General features: G+C 40.6%; 1 protein-coding gene and 1 non-coding gene across 2 annotated transcripts; one reads left to right on the plus strand and one right to left on the minus strand.

Moving 5' to 3' along the window:
- Positions 1-617: 617 nt before the first annotated feature.
- znf346 (zinc finger protein 346) lies at positions 618-17525 on the minus strand. Its single transcript, XM_062049092.1, has 7 exons — positions 17392-17525; positions 16664-16767; positions 10787-10882; positions 9569-9710; positions 6255-6473; positions 6067-6166; positions 618-3915 (listed from the first exon to the last, which is right to left on the minus strand). The coding sequence occupies exons 1-7, from the start codon at positions 17447-17449 to the stop codon at positions 3636-3638; spliced, it is 999 nt and encodes a 332-aa protein (XP_061905076.1). The 5' UTR covers positions 17450-17525; the 3' UTR covers positions 618-3635.
- Positions 17526-17698: 173 nt separating this feature from the next.
- trnav-aac (transfer RNA valine (anticodon AAC)) lies at positions 17699-17771 on the plus strand. Its single transcript has one exon. It is a non-coding gene; the product is annotated as a tRNA-Val (tRNA).
- The last annotated feature ends 345 nt before the right edge of the window (positions 17772-18116 follow it).

Genomic DNA, 18116 nt, shown 5'->3' on the forward strand with positions numbered 1-18116 from the left:
CATCCCTACTTATATTGATTACAACTTTTGGCCAACAGACGCTGAACTTGGGTTGACTTTACAAAAGTACTGAATTCTATTGTGTATTGTTGTGCAGTCACTGCAAGTATTTAACTCTGGCACTAGTCGGTCACCGTGAAAGTACTAAATCAAGATCACTTTCATTTTTGTATTATTTATTAGCCTTGCAGCTAGTTGTCACGTACTTTATATTTCTCGTTAATCATGATTAGAAGTTTACATTGAACAAAGAGAGCACAGTCTACCAGTTCAAATTCCTCGTGTGTTAAACTGATACCACACACATTTTTGTGGACAGCTATTTTCTGGAGGAATGAAACAGCGGCGCCGTGTGGATGTTATGGTGCACTGCATCTTAATACATGACATTAAAATGTATGACATGTTACATAATACATCAATAAACGATCTACCTTACCAACTAAAAAAATGTTCTTAGTTACTAATAAATATTGGACATCTAGGTGATCAATTTATCCAACATTCCAAACTAACTGCCGACAATTTTGGTGTATTTCTCGATAGCATTCAATATTGTTTGCTAGTCACAAACACAAGATATTACTCGAATGAAAACCAGAAGCGCGAGCAAACTGTTAAAAGATGTTTTGTTTTGTTTAATCGATGCGACGTTCCTTTCCTTCAAAATGCAACGTGGTAGTGACAATAAAAATGACAAACACGAGGATGGAGACCAACTACAGCAGAGCAAACCTTTTCATAGAAACAACATCTAAAAGTAGTTTTCTTTAGCAGACATTTGGGAATAAAAAATAAGTCAGTCAGTTTTTTTTTTAGGACAATTGGAGATTTCCTGTCCTGTTTTGGACATCGGTCTACTTTAGAAGCACGAGAAAACAAAAACAAGGTCAAAGTAAAAGGGGTGTTTGTAACATTTTAACGAAATTGAACATTTCCAGTGTTATTTACCTAGAGCAGTCTATTGATATGCTGGGCGACGACCACCATGTACCTCACAGGACACCTCGTGTACAATGTTTTGCCTTTTTTCCACCGCATGGTACGAACTCAGCTTGGCTCCAGTCGTGCTGACCGTTAGCATTAGCAGTACATCAGGCGGCTTCTGAGCAATGACACGACTACAAAATGGATCAAAACGAACATGCTAATACTGCAATATAACAAAAGATCTCCTTACCCAACAAACAAATATTGCAGTATTTCAAATGAAAAACACAGAAAAAGGATATGTAATCAAGACCAACTGTCCTCAGTCTCCTCTTGAATGAAATGTGTCTCCAGTCCTACTCCTTCAATGCCATTTTCCGTAATTTCCTGCTGAACTAGTCTGAATAAAAACAAAGAGCTACCCAAGTTATCTGTTCAGTCTCCACTTGAACAGAGGAGCCCACGTTCTCTGCCATTTTTTATAGTCTCTTTCGACAAACTCCTTTTCCAAGGTGCTATTTTGAACCGCCTTGAACGCTTCCAAGCTAAGAATTTTCTGAAACAGCCGACGTGAAGAGCACATTGTCAAACAGGGTCTTGATGCTAAAGACCCTGTCCTTCACTATCGTTTCCAGCCAACGGAGGATCAAGCTCACCATCAATAACCAGCTCAAACTACCATTCCTCTGGGGGGACTTCGGTTTCGCTCCTTTGAGCAAATCATTGCACCCTCGACCTCCACAGACTGTTTTTCACGAATAATTTCTACTTTTTCACCTCTAGCTGACACTCCCAACGACACATTCAGCCTTTACAAACTGTTGCATGAATGGAAAGGGACCAAACCAATGCTCAGATACAAGCTGGAGCCTACACTATAAATATTGTATATACAGTATAGTGTATAGACAGTGGGGAGAACGTTCCCACTTTGAAAATATGTAGAATAAAACAAAAATCCAGAAATTCACATTGTATGACTTTGAAATAATGAATTTTACTGCATGAAATATTGAAGTAAGAATTGCGGCTCCTACAGACCTGCTTGTTTTTCTTTAAGAAGTCCACTCATTACCTGTGTTTACTGCACCTGTTGGAACTTGTCACCTGTACAAAAGATAGGGCTGGGCGATAAAACAACGTCAATATATATGCGATGGACACATAATCGATATCAATAAAAAATGTGTTTGATTTTTTCTTTCTTCTTCTTCAACGGAAGAAAGCAAAAGTTGCATGAACAAAGGATCTCTGGTAAACGAGCACCGCAGAAAGTGATCACTAATTTTAGAATGTGTACACTGAGTGTTTTCCATGCCTTTGTTGACTTTCCTTTCTGCCTTGAAAATTGATAATAATCGATATCGACCGATATAAAACACACATCGTGATATAGTTTTCAGCCATACTGCCCAGCCCTAGTTAATACACATCAATATGTTGGTATAGCAAAATAAATACATTGTCTCCTCAATCTATCAGACTAAGCTCTGACCGAGACCACAGAGCTGACTCGGGACATCAGGAACAAAGTTGTTGCCCTATGAAAGTCGGGGATGGACCACAAGACAATAAGCGAGCAGCTTGTGAGAAAATGGAAGAATTTGAAGACAAACATCTGGAGCGGACCACGAGAGGTGAGAGATCAAGCTTGTCGATGACAAGTAAGACAGGACCGAATGTCGTCATGGATTCAAATCCTAGTCTTCCTGCTCAAGCCAGTGCATGTCCATGTTTGCCAAGGACCATCTGAATGATCCAGAAGAGGAATGAGAGACTGTGAAGTGGCCTGAGAAGACTGTTTGAGGGTAGAAGTAGAAATAACCATAAAGTATGGAGGTGGAAACCTCATTCTTGAGGACACTTTTCTGTAAAGGAACAGGTCCGTATTGAGGGGATGACGATGGGCCATGAAGACCTTGGGCAACAACCCATGCCAAACACCAAAAACACACATTCAGGCCAACTAAAGGAGTCAGTAGTATTTCAAGGACCTGGTTGGCCTAAACCAGTCCCCAGACCTGAAAACTTTTCGAGGGAGAGGAAAGTCAGTGTTGGCCAGCAGCAGCCCCGAAATCTTAAAAGATCTGGAGATCTGTAAGGAGTGTGTCAAGCTTCCGTTTAGGTTTGCAAAGCCGCACAAGAACAAATGTACATTTTCTGGATTTTTGTTTTAGGTTGCATCTCTGATTAAAAAAAACAACATCTTTGTAAGATGGAAAAACTGCTAAACTGGCAACGCATCAAATATGTGATCTCCCCATTGTATGTACAGTATGTTTACTGTATATTTTTATTCAAATGATCAGCGAACGGCCCAGACCGAGTGGAGTAAAGTTGGTACTGTGCAGTGGAAAAGGTGATAAAAAGTGGCCACCTGGTCTGATAGGAAACAAGAAAGAAGCAGATTTGGGTATTTAACTGGAAATTATCGCATGCTCAAAACACAAAGCTGCCACTTTGGAGCAGGTAAACAAAAACAAAAGTTAACATTCTATAAAAACAAAAACAAAAGTTGACATTCTATTAAAAACAAAAACAAAGATAGTCCAGATTGAGGTTCAGGTTTTGCTTGTTGCGGGACAATTGTGGGGAGGACGCTTGTAGTGTGACTCCTGATGGAAGCGAAGGTCCGATGAATTGTGATGTTTGTAGGGTTCTGCTCAGAGTCCTCCTGAAGTCGCTCGGTCCTAGAGTCCCACTTACTAACTGGCCAACGAGTTGAACTGGTCGTCCTCCGACCCGAACAGAGCGCCCTCGGTCACAAACTCGTCATCTCCCATGTTGTAGAAGGTGTCTTCGTAAGAAGCCTCTTTCGCCTCAAACTGTTGGCCCTCTGTCTCGTACTGAAAATCGCCGTTTCCGGACTGGTTGTAGCCACTTCCACATTGGTCATCGTCGCCGTTGTCGTCTCCTAACTCGGCATTTTCGGGGTCGTCGGCTGACTTGTTTTTCTCAGACGGGCTCATGCCGGATTTTTTCATTCTGCAACCAAGTTAGAAGAAGTGTAATTTGGACTGAAGTACTTGCCTTTTGGGGTAGGGTATTTCCTGTGTGGCTGCCCGCCACAGAAAGATTTGGTATCCATTTTTAATTTTAAATAGCATATTTGTTTGGTATGCAGTAATGTTAGGGATGGGTACAATTCACATTTGAACTGATTCGGCAGCTGGGAATCGATACCGCTACCAATTTTTGGTACTTTGGCGTGTGTTTATAAATATTTGTTTTAGTTTTATTGCAATATTTAAAAACTAGTTGATTATGATAAGTACTGTCCAGTTGTTACATCTTGTTTTAGTATCAAATTTCTGAGTCTCATTTGCAGGTATGACACTAGGTCTCAATTACAGTTGCAAGGACATTAGATGTGATGTGTTGTTTTCTTGGTGGCTCCCTAAAAAGTGTTAATACTGTAAGTATTGTACTTATTACACACCAGCCGTTGGAGTGTAACGTGCATCTTAGTTGTAGTTTTCATTAACACATTTGGAGGTGTTGAAATTGTCATGTAAAATCACTAATGCTAATAAGTAGCATGGCAATAGCAAAGCCAATGTACACTACCGTTTAAAAGTTTGGGGTCACCCAAACAATTTTGTGGAATAGCCTTCATTTCTAAGAACAAGAATAGACTGTCGAGTTTCAGATGAAAGTTCTCTTTTTCTGGCCATTTTGAGCGTTTAATTGACCCCACAAATGTGATGCTCCAGAAACTCAATCTGCTCAAAGGAAGGTCAGTAAAAGTTAGAGATGCTACCTCAGTAGAAGCATTTAAGTCTCATCTTAAAACTCATTTGTATACTCTAGCCTTTAAATAGACTCCCTTTTTAGACCAGTTGATCTGCCGCTTCTTTTCTTTTCTTTTCTACTCTGCTCCGGGGTGGACCGCTAGCCTGTTCATCAGATGGGGACATCTCTACGCTGCTGACCCGTCTCCGCTCGGGATGGTTCCTGCTGGCCCCACCATGGACTGGACTTTCGCTGATGTGTTGGACTTTCACAATATTATGTCAGACCCACTCGACATCCATTGCTTTCGGTCTCCCCTAGAGGGGGGGGGGGGGGGGGGGTTACCCACATATGCGGTCCTCTCCAAGGTTTCTCATAGTCATTCACATTGACGTCCCACTGGGGTGAGTTTTCCTTGCCCGTATGTGGGCTCTGTACCGAGGATGTCGTTGTGGCTTGGACAGCCCTTTGAGACACTTGGGATTTAGGGCTATATAAATAAACATTGATTGATTGAGTTTTGTAGCTTCCGTAACGAGCTGAACTGTTTTCAGATGTGTGAACATGATTGCACAAGGGTTTTCTAATCATCAATTAGCCTTCTGAGCCAATGAGCAAACACATTGTACCATTAGAACACTGGAGTGATAGTTCCTGGAAATGGGCCTCTATACACCTATGTAGATATTGCACCAAAAACCAGACATTTGCAGCTAGATTAGTCATTTACCACATTAGCAATGTATAGAGTGTATTTCTTTAAAGTTAAGACTAGTTTAAAGTTATCTTCATTGAAAACTACAGTGCCTTTCCTTCACAAATAAGGACATTTCAATGTGACCCCAAACTTTTGAACGGTAGTGTATATCAGTGTCAAGCTAGCGCATTTTTGGAAAAGTGGAGCCTTACTTAACTTATTAGTTTGGAGCATTTTTTTGGAGAAAATTGCAACATTACCTAGAGCTCATTTGGCTAAGCCCGCTCTCAGTGCTGCTGGAGTGATCGTCAAGTGCCAACAGCCGGCTGGGTTGGCAACCAGACATGACGTCATGGGTAACCCAGGTACTGTAACATGGCACCGTTGGATTTTACATGATTTGGTGCCAATTCGGCCGGTGCCAAAAAAGTACCGGATTTGGTACCCATCCCTAAGTACATTATATTTTCTTCAAAGTGTAAGAACCTTCACCAAAATATGGATTTCTGTCGAGGCTGGAACCAATAAATCTTGTTTTACATTGTTTCTTATGGAAAAATTCGCTTCACTATACCAACTTTTCTATTTGTTCAAGAACCAATTGTATCTAAATTCTGCAGACTTGGGAATAAAGTAAAAGAGTTTGTTTTAGGCTGTGAAGAAACGATGCTAAGGTTCTAAGAAATGAAAAAAGATGTTGTACATACTGGTTCTTATGTTTGGCCCCGCTGATGTGGGACTGGTACTGATCCACAGAATTCAGCTCAATGTTGCAGATGTTGCACATCAGACCCTTGCCTGCAGCAGCTGGAGGTAAAAAGAAGACGGTGAGTAAATACGTCGATGTAGCAGAGATAACGGGCCGGCGTGCAACTTTGAGGTTCTGCGCTGGCACCTGGCGTGGTGGGCTTTCCGTGCAGCGTCAACAGTTTGACCTTGGCCATTTGCTTCTTGTGCTTCTTGCCCGCGTAATGCTGCTCGGCCATCTGGGCGTTGTTGAAGGACGCCTGGCAGGCGGAGCAGAAGCGGTTCGGGTGTTTGTCGTCCAAGTTGTCGGTCTTGTCCACTGCCGCTTTCTTCTTTGGCGCCGCTGCCGGTGCGGCCGCCGGGGCTTCTGTTGAAACACGCAGCAATTTTGGGACTTGCACTGCACTTCCTCAAGGTTCGTCATTTGTTCTCCACACAGCAGAACTTTCGGTAAAACTTAACTTTACAAATGCCACGTCCACAAACCGATTTTGGGAGTATTATTGAAGTATGATGTAGAGATCGACCGATTATTAGCACCGATATTTGGCATTTTAACGTTCATCAATATCGACCGTTTTCTATCATAATCAGCCCTTTTTTTTTTTGTTTACAACAGAACTACATCAGCTAATACAATATATACACATATGATACCAATGTTTGGTATTAAAAGAAAATTGTGAAGTAGATAGTAATGAATCTTTGCGCGTAACGATTCTCGATTCAAAATGAGTCCCGATTCAAAAATCAATACTTTCTTAATAACATTGGGTGCCAGTTCTGATTAACTACATTACTTAAGAGAAAACTGGTTTTGTTTAATACAATTTTACCCAAACATTTAATCAAGTCAAATACAAATAAGGAAACAAGAGAAGTATCCAACACTTCTCTGTTCTAAAGTAATTCTGTACAGCAGATATGATCATCTACAATTATGACTTGCCAGAATAGCTGGACAGGACAGACTGTGGACAAACCTTATTTATGTATATATGTATATATTATTTATGTATATATGTACCGTATTTTTTGGAGTGTAAGTCGCACCGGCCAAAAATGCATAATAAAGAAGGGAAGAAACATATAAAATTTCACACATAATTCGCTCCTGAGTATAAGTCGCACCCCCAAACTATGAAAAAAACTGCGATTTATAGTCCGAAAAATACGGTATATATTATCAAATGTATTTGTTTTAATCGATTAAGAATCTTTACAAATTGGAATCGCTATTGATTAAAAAAATATATATATTTTTTTGACACCCCTAACAACCACCCGTTTGCCCTAGTGAAAACCTGGACAAATTAAGGCCCGGGGGCCGCAAGGGGCCCGTTAACCTTTTCAAACAGGCCCGCTGGACATTCCCAAATAATTTTTTTAGATCTTTAAGTTGGAAACTGTAGCTGCCATTATGATGTGCAGTGATATTTTCAAATTACCGTAAGTCTTGAACTATACCAAGTATTTCAATGGTTGGAATCTGCGCTTTTGCATGATATACCAGTTACTATGGTAAACTAATTAGTTACCATGGTAATCTAAGTCACAGCAGCTCAGACGAGTCACCAAGCAGTGTGGGCGGGGTGCGTTTCCACAGAGTTTCCAGAGCGGCCAGCCTGAAATGCGGGTGTCAGGGACAGACGCGGAAGGAGATTTTTTCAACAAAGTTTTAAAGCTTAGTGATGTATCAGATTGTAGGTGGGTTTTGTTTTCACCCTTATCGTTCATATTTCGCTGTGTTTGTTGCATTTCGCTTGATTGTAAAATATGTCGATGGAGAGGGGGTGTGACGTTCATGTGTTGCCAATATTCGGTGTTTTATCGTTCATAGTTAATAATGTAAATCGCACATTCTTTATTTTCATGTACATTCTGGGTGTCTCATTCAGTAAAAAAAATTTTAATTCCATTCCTTCATAACGTTTTTAGAACTCTATCGGACATGATTGATAGTGTTCCTAAAAATAGATATACCGGCCCCCTAGACACATTTTTTTCTCTAAATTTGGCCCGGAGTCAAAATAATTGCCCGGCCTGACTAGTGAGAAAAATTACATTTAAAAATCCATTTTTTTGTCCTATTTTGCTGGCGTATTCCCGGCCCAGTTTTGCTTATTTTCGCTACTGCAGCGATTGAGTCGCTCGACAAGTCTCCGTCCGCAACACTCACAAGCGCGGGCTCCATAAAAGACTGCTGCGAGTCCCATGTACCGTGATTCAATCAAATAACGCGACAGACACGGATGGACATCAGGGCACAAGAAAACATACCTCTGTTAAAAACCTAAACTTTGTGCAAATTGACAAATAGGATATTTATTATGTAAGTAACTAAGAGCAGGCAGCGGATCACACGTTCTCATACTTTCTGTAACATCCAGGAAGAAATTATGTCAGCCATTTTGAACATCTAATTTTTAATCTTTAATTTGACCTGCTGTTGTACTCTGTCTCAAAGTGTTATCATGTGCTCAATGTTTCCTTACCAATATTGCTATGTTATCTATTATTGTTGGTATTTTGTCTATTACCATTGTTGGTATATTCATTCTTCCGACATTGTTGATACAAATTATTGTTACAGTGTAATAATTATTCTTACCTGTAGTAAGGCCACTATGATACAACATTTGTATTATAATCCTTAAACAAAGTAACAGTGAAACTCATGTGAATAATCACTGAATGGAGAACTTGGGGGTGGGATTAAATAAGTTATCTTCTTCCCACTCCCTTTAAGGCAAAACTGGACAATCATGCATTACATACTATACATTACCTTTTGCACTATTTTAATTTACATTATTATGTGTTGTCAACTTTGTACTTTTTTTTTTTATGTCATTGCCTGAAATAAATAAATAAATGAAAAAAAAATGAAATGAATGAATCTACGTGAAGGAGGCCAGAATTGTTTGAATTTAAATGTTTGCAATATTTCAAAAGGAAACCATACAATGTACAAAACCCATAAACTGCTATAAAACTGTATGAAATTGAATAGATGGCAAGTTATTGTGATGTAGAAAAAGCTCATATTTTTGGCCAATTTCCCATCGTTGAAATGCAAATGTCAATACCCCTCTTAGACACTTGTAATAAAGGTGTTTCTGAAATCGCCTGATGTTTTTTGATGCTAAATTAAGCACAACATTAGGGCTGCATAAAACATTATGTGGCTACTAGTCCCAAGTTTCCTAAAAAATAATGTTAAAAAAAAGCCCTGTCCTGCTGTTTACTAACGTATACTATTAATTTTTAAGTAACTTTTACTGCAAATGAATATCGGCTCCAAATATCGGTTATCGGCCCCCTTGACTACTCATAATTGGTTATCAGCCCTGAAAAAAACATATCGGTCAATCTCTGGTATCAAGTAGAGTAATGTTATAATTTCAACAACAAAAGCAATGATTGGATCATAAAAGAGTAAGAAAAAAACACCAAACGTACTAGTCTGAGGATCCGCACTTTTGAGTTTCAGATTTTTGGCGTGAATTTTGCCCTGATAGTGAGACTGGGCCATCACGGACGACGTAAAGGTCATCTTGCATATGTCACAGATCTTCATGGGGTCATCCTCGTCGGTTTCCATCTGACAGGAACACACACAGCACACGCATTTGTCAGTATCACGCTTCAAACCCCGCTTCGAAAAGTAGTCCGATACTGTAGTCAATAAGCTTCTTTTTCGCTATCCTCTTGTTGTGGGGCAGACTGGCTCGTACATGCGCATGCGTCCTCCCCTTATGCCATTTCTAATACAAAGTAGCGTACAGTTTGAACTCATAGGTCAGTAGACTCCATATTGAAGCGCTAAAAACTGCAAAAAAGACATAAATAAGACTTCAAAAAAAAATGGCGCATCCTGAAGAGACGGTCAGAAAGCGGCTTGAAGATGGTCTGTGAAACATAATCTACGCAACATTTTGACTTAAGAACTTGAGACTAATCATAGTCATATTTGGGACCTGGATAGAATTTAGGACATCTTTAGGCAGGAGTGTCAAACGTACGGCCCGCGAACAGGTTTTATCCGGATGAGTTTGCTAAGTAAAAAAAAATGAGCCGGAATTTTTGAATGAAAGAAACTGCTGTTCTAAATGTGTGCACTAGATGTCACAATAGCAATTATTTGTATCTTTGTAGATTATGCTACATATGTTAAAAAAAATAAACCACATAGCGCGCCAGTCGAGGAAAATGAGCAAACTACATAAATAACATCCTGTAATTTGATTTTGATATAATTTTTTTATCTTCATAGATTGAAAATGAACACCAATGAGTTGACTGATGAACATTATCACATATTTGGTTCAGAACGTATAAGTAATGACAAATAAAGATAGAATACTATTAACCGCAACATGTAAGTGTAAAAAAAAACCCAGCAACTTTAGGGTTTGTACATTTTCAGAATGTGCTGGTTCTATTTTTAAACAAAGAAAACAAACTGAAGTTGTCTTTATATTTAATTTATCCTGCCCTGATTTTACCAGTCCGGCCCACTTGGGAGTAGATTTTCCTCCATGTGGCCCCCGATCTAAAATGAGTTTGACACCCCTGTCTTAAGGCCTTAAATGTGATTGAACTCACATTAGATTTGAGACATTAAAGGACCCTGTGGTTACCCTGGTTTTGGAAGCAGTGGCTAAAGACTCCATTTACCTTGACAGATGCAGGAGTCTTGAACTTCTTCGTCTCAGGCCCCTTCTCATTTTGGATCGAGAAATAGCGTCGCACCTTGTTGCCGTGTTTTTTACTCTGAAAGAAGAAAGCAAAACCTTGAAGACTTTGCAAAGACACCAGCCATCCCTGATGACCACAGCCTTTGATTAGCAGGCGGCCATTGGTGCTGTGAGGGATATTTCCCCCTGAAGTAGAACGGAATGCGTAGGGAGTCATTCTTGGGACAGCGAAACACAATGAGTCCACCCTGTTGCTATGACAACGCATGATCTCATACACACACTTAGCCTACTTCCTAGTATTGATGGTTAGAGGAAGTACCAAGTACGAGATGTGTGCCTGTGTACTTAACCATACACACACTTGAGTTAGCCTTCGGTTTCGATGGATATCAGCTCCGCTTGAGACGGGTAGCAGGATGGACAGAAGTGAGCAGTGGGACCATCGTGAGAGAACGTGTCAGCCATTAGTGGGCATGATCTTCTCTCCAGCAGCTGGTATTGCTAATGTTGTAGAATAAGTTGGACAACTTCAATTCTAGTCGGTACAAAATGGTACAAAATGCGGCTGATAGACTTTTGACAAGAACAAGAAAGTTTGATCATATTACACCTATACTGGCTCACCTGCACCGGCTTCCTGTGCACTTAAGATGAGACTTTAAGGTTTTACTACTTACGTGTAAGATACTACACGGTGTAGCTCCATCCTATCTTGCTGATAGTATTGTACCATATGTCCTGCATTCAAAGAACTCCGGCTTATTAGTGATTCCCAGAGCCCAAATAAAGTCTGCGGGCTATAGAGCGTTTTCTATTCGGGCTCCAGCACTATGGAATGCCCTACTGCTAACAGTTAGAGATGCTACCTCAGTAGAAGCATTTAAGTCCCATCTTAAAACTCTTCTGTATACACTAGCATTTAAATAGACACCCTTTTAGACCAGTTGATCTGCCGTCTCCTTTCTGCTCAGCCCCCCCCCTGTGTGGAAAGGTTAATAGGTGACCACAGATGAGGCGCTAGCTGTTCAAAGTCGGGACCCGGGGTGGACCATTCATCTGTGCATTAGTTGATGACGTCTCTGCGCTGCTGACTTGTCTCCACTCAAGATGATCCCCTGCTGGCCCCACTATGGACTGGACTCTCACACTATTAACTAGATCCACCCGACGTCCATTGCACCGGTCGCCCAGGGCGGGGGGGAACCCACATCTGCGGTCCCCTCCAAGGTTTCTCATTGTATCCCATTACCGTATTTTTCAGACTATAAGTCGCTCCGGAGTATAAGTCGCACCGGCCGAAAATGCATAATAAAAAAGGAAAAAACATATATAAATCGCACTGGAGTATAAGTCGCATTTTTTGGGGAAATGTATTTGATAAAACCCAACACCAAGAATAGACATTTGAAAGGCAATTTAAAATAAATAAAGAATAGTGAACAACAGGCTGAATAAGTGTATGTTATATGAGGCATAAATAACCAACTGAGAACGTGCCTGGTATGTTAACGTAACATATTATGGTAAGAGTCATTCAAATAACTATAACATATACAACATGCTGTACGTTTACCAAACAATCTGTCACTCCTGATCGCTAAATCCCATGAAATCTTATACGTCTAGTCTCTTATGTGAATGAGCTAAATAATATTATTTGATATTTTACGGTATTGTGTTAATAATTTCACACATAAGTCGCTCCTGAGTATAAGTCGCACCCCCGGCCAAACTATGAAAAAAACTGCGACTTATAGTCCGAAAAATACGGTATATAATATATCAATATATAATATACTGTACATACCGTATTTCCTTGAATAGCCGCCGGGGCGCTAATTAATTTAAAACCTCTTCTCACTCCTGCGTTTACCAAAAGCATGCGGGATTGGCAAGCATGCGCTAATTATTTTAAAACCTCTTCTCACTCCGGCGCTTACCTTATCATGAAAAGCACATTTAATTAAAAAAACGTTATTATGGTCTTACCTTTAGGTATGAATGAGTCCATGCGCAGCTTCTATAGAAGTATTCCTTATCTTTCTTCAGTTTTAAAAGTCTCTCTGTTTCGATGGAGATCTTCCTTTAAGTATTACCTCCTGCTTCGATTGAAAGTCCAGTTTAGAAAACTGTTTTATTTTAGATATGTAATCCTCCATGGTAAAAGTGGAAGCAAACAATGGCTGCTCACTCTTGCTGCGTGTTGTCTTCTTCTGCAGCACCGGTCTTCTGCAGTACGAGCAGTCGCAAGAAGGATCACTAGCGCCCTCTACCACCAGGAGGCGGAAGTCATTTAAGGACTCATATTTGACCCGGCGGAAGTGCCAAGCATGCGCTAATTATTTTGCGAAACGAGTTTGACCCAGCTGTAATTCTAGGCAGGCGAATACTATATTCCCGGCGGCAATTCAAGGAAATACGGTATATTATGTAAATATTACATACATGTTTTATTGCTACTATGGTACATTTTTTGTATATTTTATACCTGCATTGTCCTTTCCGTCCTTACACTTTCCATCCTTTGTAACTGAGCTACTGTGTGGAAAAATTTCCCTAGTGGATCATTAAAGTTTATCTAAGTCTTATGCTTTCTGATCTCTCTCTCTATGTCCACTACTTGCTGTACATATCCTACCAAGTCAGACCTACACTGTTTTAATGTCCATTTCTCTGTTCTCATTTGTTGATGACTGAAGTGATGATAACAACCAAACCTACGCCCCCCCCCCCCATCCCACACCCCGGAGTGTAAATAATTCAGTGACGTGCAGTCAGGGGAGTCAGGGGAGGCAGGTGAGGCGGGGCCTCACGTGCCATCATGGAAAGAAAAAAAAAGTAAAAAGAAAAAAATTCAATTAAATTGTTATATGTATCCAGTGATTATACTATAAAGTTATTTTCCATTTAACTTCACCAGTTTTAGATTATTTTTATTCAAAATCGCTGAATTTTCACATTTGCCGTTGAAATACTGAGAAGAGACTTGCGGTGCCAGCCAGTTGAGCCTCACCATGGATTGCGCAATGACTCGGCTAACTGCTGGCCTGCTGTGCAGTGAGACCGTATTGCTACATGAATTATATTATACATTTCCATAGTTTAGTTAGCGGAGGTATATAATGTACAGTGTATTTTGTCAACAACTGTATGTGTGTAACGTATTTCTTGTGCTGAGCAATCATAAAAAGGCTGAGAAGACGCACTGGCTGAGGCTCGCAGTAATCCCGCCTCATGGTGGTAGAGGGCGCTAGTGATCCCAGAGATCATTTTTGCGACTACTCGGCTGCAGAATAAGTGACAACGAGCAGCAAGAGTAAGCGATCGTTTATTTTTTCCTCTCGCCTGGACTTTTAACATGGAGGATTACATATCTAAATTAAAACAGTTTTCTAAACTGGACTTTCAATCGAAGCAGGAGGTAATAATTAAAGGAAGATCTCCATCGAGACAAAGAGACTTTTAAAACTGAAGAAAGATAAGGAAGACTTCTATAAACAAGTTATCGATGCTTTTGTTCAGAAGGAGCGGCGCATGGACTTCATTTATAAGTAAAGGTAAGACCATAATAACGTTTTTTTTTATTAAATGTGCTTTTTTGTGTGCTACAGTTTGTAGGTGTAAAGTTAAAGTACCAATGATTGTCACACACACACTAGGTGTGGTGAAATTTGTTCTCTGCATTTGACCCATCCCCTTGATCACCCCCTGAGAGGTGAGGGGAGCAGTGGGCAGCAGTGGCGCCGCGCCCGGGTATCATTTTTGGTGTTTTGACCCCCAATTCCAACTCTTGATGCTGAGTGCCAAGCAGGGAAGAATGCTGGTATGACCTTTTAAACATAACCCGTTAACTGCTGCCATTTAAATGGTGAATAAGATACTCTTTAGGGTTCATATGTTTGTAAATCTGACTGTGATGAAGTCAGTGCCTCACCAGCCATGAACCTCACTGCACGTCACTGAAATAATTCAATGTATATACCCTGATGATTATCTTGTGTGATGACTGTATAATGATTAGGGTTGGGTATCGAGTATCGATTGGAACCGGGACTAACTTTCCGATTCTCCCGGAATCGTTCAAAAGTTTACATTTCGATTCCTAGATTCGATACCCAGTCCGCCGACCGGAAAAAAAGAATAAGTCCGCCGACCGGAAGAAGAAGCCGCTGAACACCAACGAAGAAGCGCCCACCGCCGGAAGTGTTAGCATAGCCGAGCCTATGTAGCCGAGCGAGTCAGTCAAGCATGGATAGCGGGCGTCGGCGGTCGAAAGTGTGGCTTTACTTTACTAAAAAAAATGAAATATCGGCGAAATGTAACACGTGTGACAGGACTGTTTCGTGCTTAGGAGGGTACACGTCGAACATGATGAAGCACCTCCGAGTTCATGGAGTACATATAAATGCGTGTCCCGTCTTCGACGCGCTGCGCCGACTGTCCTCCTCTGCCTCTTCCTCTGGCTTCGACGCCCAGCCTGGCACCTCGGTGAATCCGGTAAGTAAAACAATATATATGCAATAAATAATGTGTTTTGCGCCAACGTTGAGGCAGCTAACAAATTAGCCCGCATATTTTTTCATAGACAATTTACAACCTGCTAGCCAGGCTCCGCGATGTGCTCTTTCCTGCAGCATCATACATTTATGTGTAAAGGTGTTTTCATGAGGTTTCCTGCAGCATCATACACTTATGTGTAAATGTGTTTTCATGAGGTTTCCTGCAGCATCATACACTTATGTGTAAATGTGTTTTCATGAGGTTTCCTGCAGCATCATACACTTATGTGTAAATGTGTTTTCATGAGGTTTCCTGCAGCATCATACACTTATGTGTAAATGTGTTTTCATGAGGTTTCCTGCAGCATCATACACTTATGTGTAAATGTGTTTTCATGAGGTTTCCTGCAGCATCATACACTTATGTGTAAATGTGTTTTCATTAGGTTTCCTGCAGCATCATACACTTATGTGTAAATGTGTTTTCATGAGGTTTCCTGCAGCATCATACACTTGTGTAAATGTGTTTTCATGACGTTTTCAAAAATAAAGCTCTCTTGAGGAAAGTATACCCCTGGGAAAATGTATTCATATTTTATAATATTTATATTCAAGTTCATAGATTTGATATTTATATTCTAGTTGAAAACGGCCCTGTGAGGAATTTATAGTAAAGTTCATAAAAAGTTAATAGAATTAAAATTGATGGAGAATGTCAGACTATTTCATTCCGAAAGACTGTAGGTTAGCTAGCTCATTTAAAATATCCTAAACTTTTTTTTGACCCTGCCTCTTAAAAGAACCGGAATCGAGAATCGTCAGGAATCGGAATCGAAACAAAGAATCGGAATCGTTCGAATTCAAACTATACCCAACCCTAATAATGATGATAGTATATATCTGATAGTATATATCTGTATCATGAATCAATTTAAGTGTACCCCGACTTAAACAAGTTGAAAAACTTATTCTGGTGTTACCATTTGGTGGTCAATTGTACGGAATATGTACTGTACTGTGCAACCTACTAATAAGTCTCAATCAATCAGTTTATCTATTGGGTCGAGTTTTTTCTTGCCCTGATGTGGGATCTGAGCCGAGGATGCCGTCGTGGCTTGTGCAGCCCTTTGAGACGCTCGTGATTTAGGGCTATGTAAATAAACTTTGATTGACTGATGATTGATCTTCTGGTTTTAATCACAAAGTCGCTGGAACAAAGGAACCTGGAAGTACTTTGCTCATAAAAAGATGAAGAGTCCAATAAATCTGTTGAACCAGATTGATTTTCAGCAGTCCAATTGTGACGTTAGTAACATTTCTGAATCCTGATTGCAAGCTTTTGGAGGACCGCTGACCTGATAATGAGCCAACTTCTGGGACTCCGAAATGAGGACGGCATTGCAGATGCTGCACTGGCTGTCGGTAAACAGGTCACCGTGCTCCTTGATCATCTTATTCACTGCAGTGGGGCGAAAGAAGGACAGGTTCCATCACATTTCATAAGGTTGCTTATTCTGGGAGAAAGTGGCGCTGTTCTCGAAGCTTCCATTGTCTGAGCAAACCATGATGATATTTGCAGATACAACACAAGGTCATCATTTGTGCATGTCAAAAACGCAAATAGACTCAATAATTCAGTTTAAGTAAACATTGGAGAAGGTAATGAGGCCATACACCGTGTGTACTACTACTACGACGACGACTGCAATTGGGGTAGACAACACGAGGCTAATTTTTTACTTCAACATCATGCTAATCCTGAAATCGACCTAAAAATGAAATGTTACAGGGGGCTAATGTAAAAAAGCCCCGTCGGTGGTCAGAATCAGAACAAATTCGCATTCATTCAACAAAAAGCATCCGATGCAAACACGCTCTCGTCGACCTTGGAGCCCAAATGGCTGCCGTTAGCCTAGCCTCGCCTCGCCTAGCCTAGCATTGCTTAGCCTACTCCATCTTAGCTTAGCTCGATTCATACTTCGGCGGCATTCTACGCACACTCGCTGGCTTCTAAGGAGCTGGCACCAAGCACACGGGTTAAAGAAACACTCCATCGTGTCTGCTTTGAAAAGGAAGCGCGTACCTTGCTCCAACCCCGAGGGTAGGAAGGTAAAATCTTCAGTCTGCATAGCGACGGCCATAACTTCGTCTCGCAACAGATCTCCTCAGTGCGCATGCGCCACCTCCGGCGGAAATTTGGGGAAAGCAGACCTTTGTTGTCAATTGTGTGCGCGGTATTGGAAATAACTGCACGAATCAACATATTTTTTGTAGCGGGAAATGTTTATCGACATCATAGACATCACTATCAACAGATATGCAGATAATAATCGTTCCAATACACACGGAATAAGGTTTAAGTATTAACTGTTTAGCCACGACGTACATCGGTTTCCGTAGTGTAGTGGTTATCACGTTCGCCTAACACGCGAAAGGTCCCCGGTTCGAGACCGGGCGGAAACACTTTTTTTTCTTCTCCCCTGTTAAAACACGTGTATGCCCATATGTCCAATTTAAAATAATCAGCGTTAAAGTATTACATCTAATTTGACCCAAATAAAATAATAAAGCCTGAAAAATACATGTATTAAAAGGTTTTTGATTAATTGATTGCTTAGACCGGGGGTCGGCAACGCGCGGCTCTAGAGCCGCATGCGGCTCTTTAGCGCCGCCCTAGTGGCTCTCTGGAGATTTTTCAAAAATGTATGAAGAATGGAAAAAGATGAGGGGAAAAAAATCTTTTTTTTTGTTTTAGAATGGTTTCTGTAGGAGGACAAACATGACACAAACCTCCCTAATTGTTATAAA

The sequence above is a fragment of the Entelurus aequoreus genome, linkage group LG05 (genome assembly GCF_033978785.1).
Source record: "Entelurus aequoreus isolate RoL-2023_Sb linkage group LG05, RoL_Eaeq_v1.1, whole genome shotgun sequence".
NCBI classification, from domain to species: domain Eukaryota; kingdom Metazoa; phylum Chordata; class Actinopteri; order Syngnathiformes; family Syngnathidae; genus Entelurus; species Entelurus aequoreus.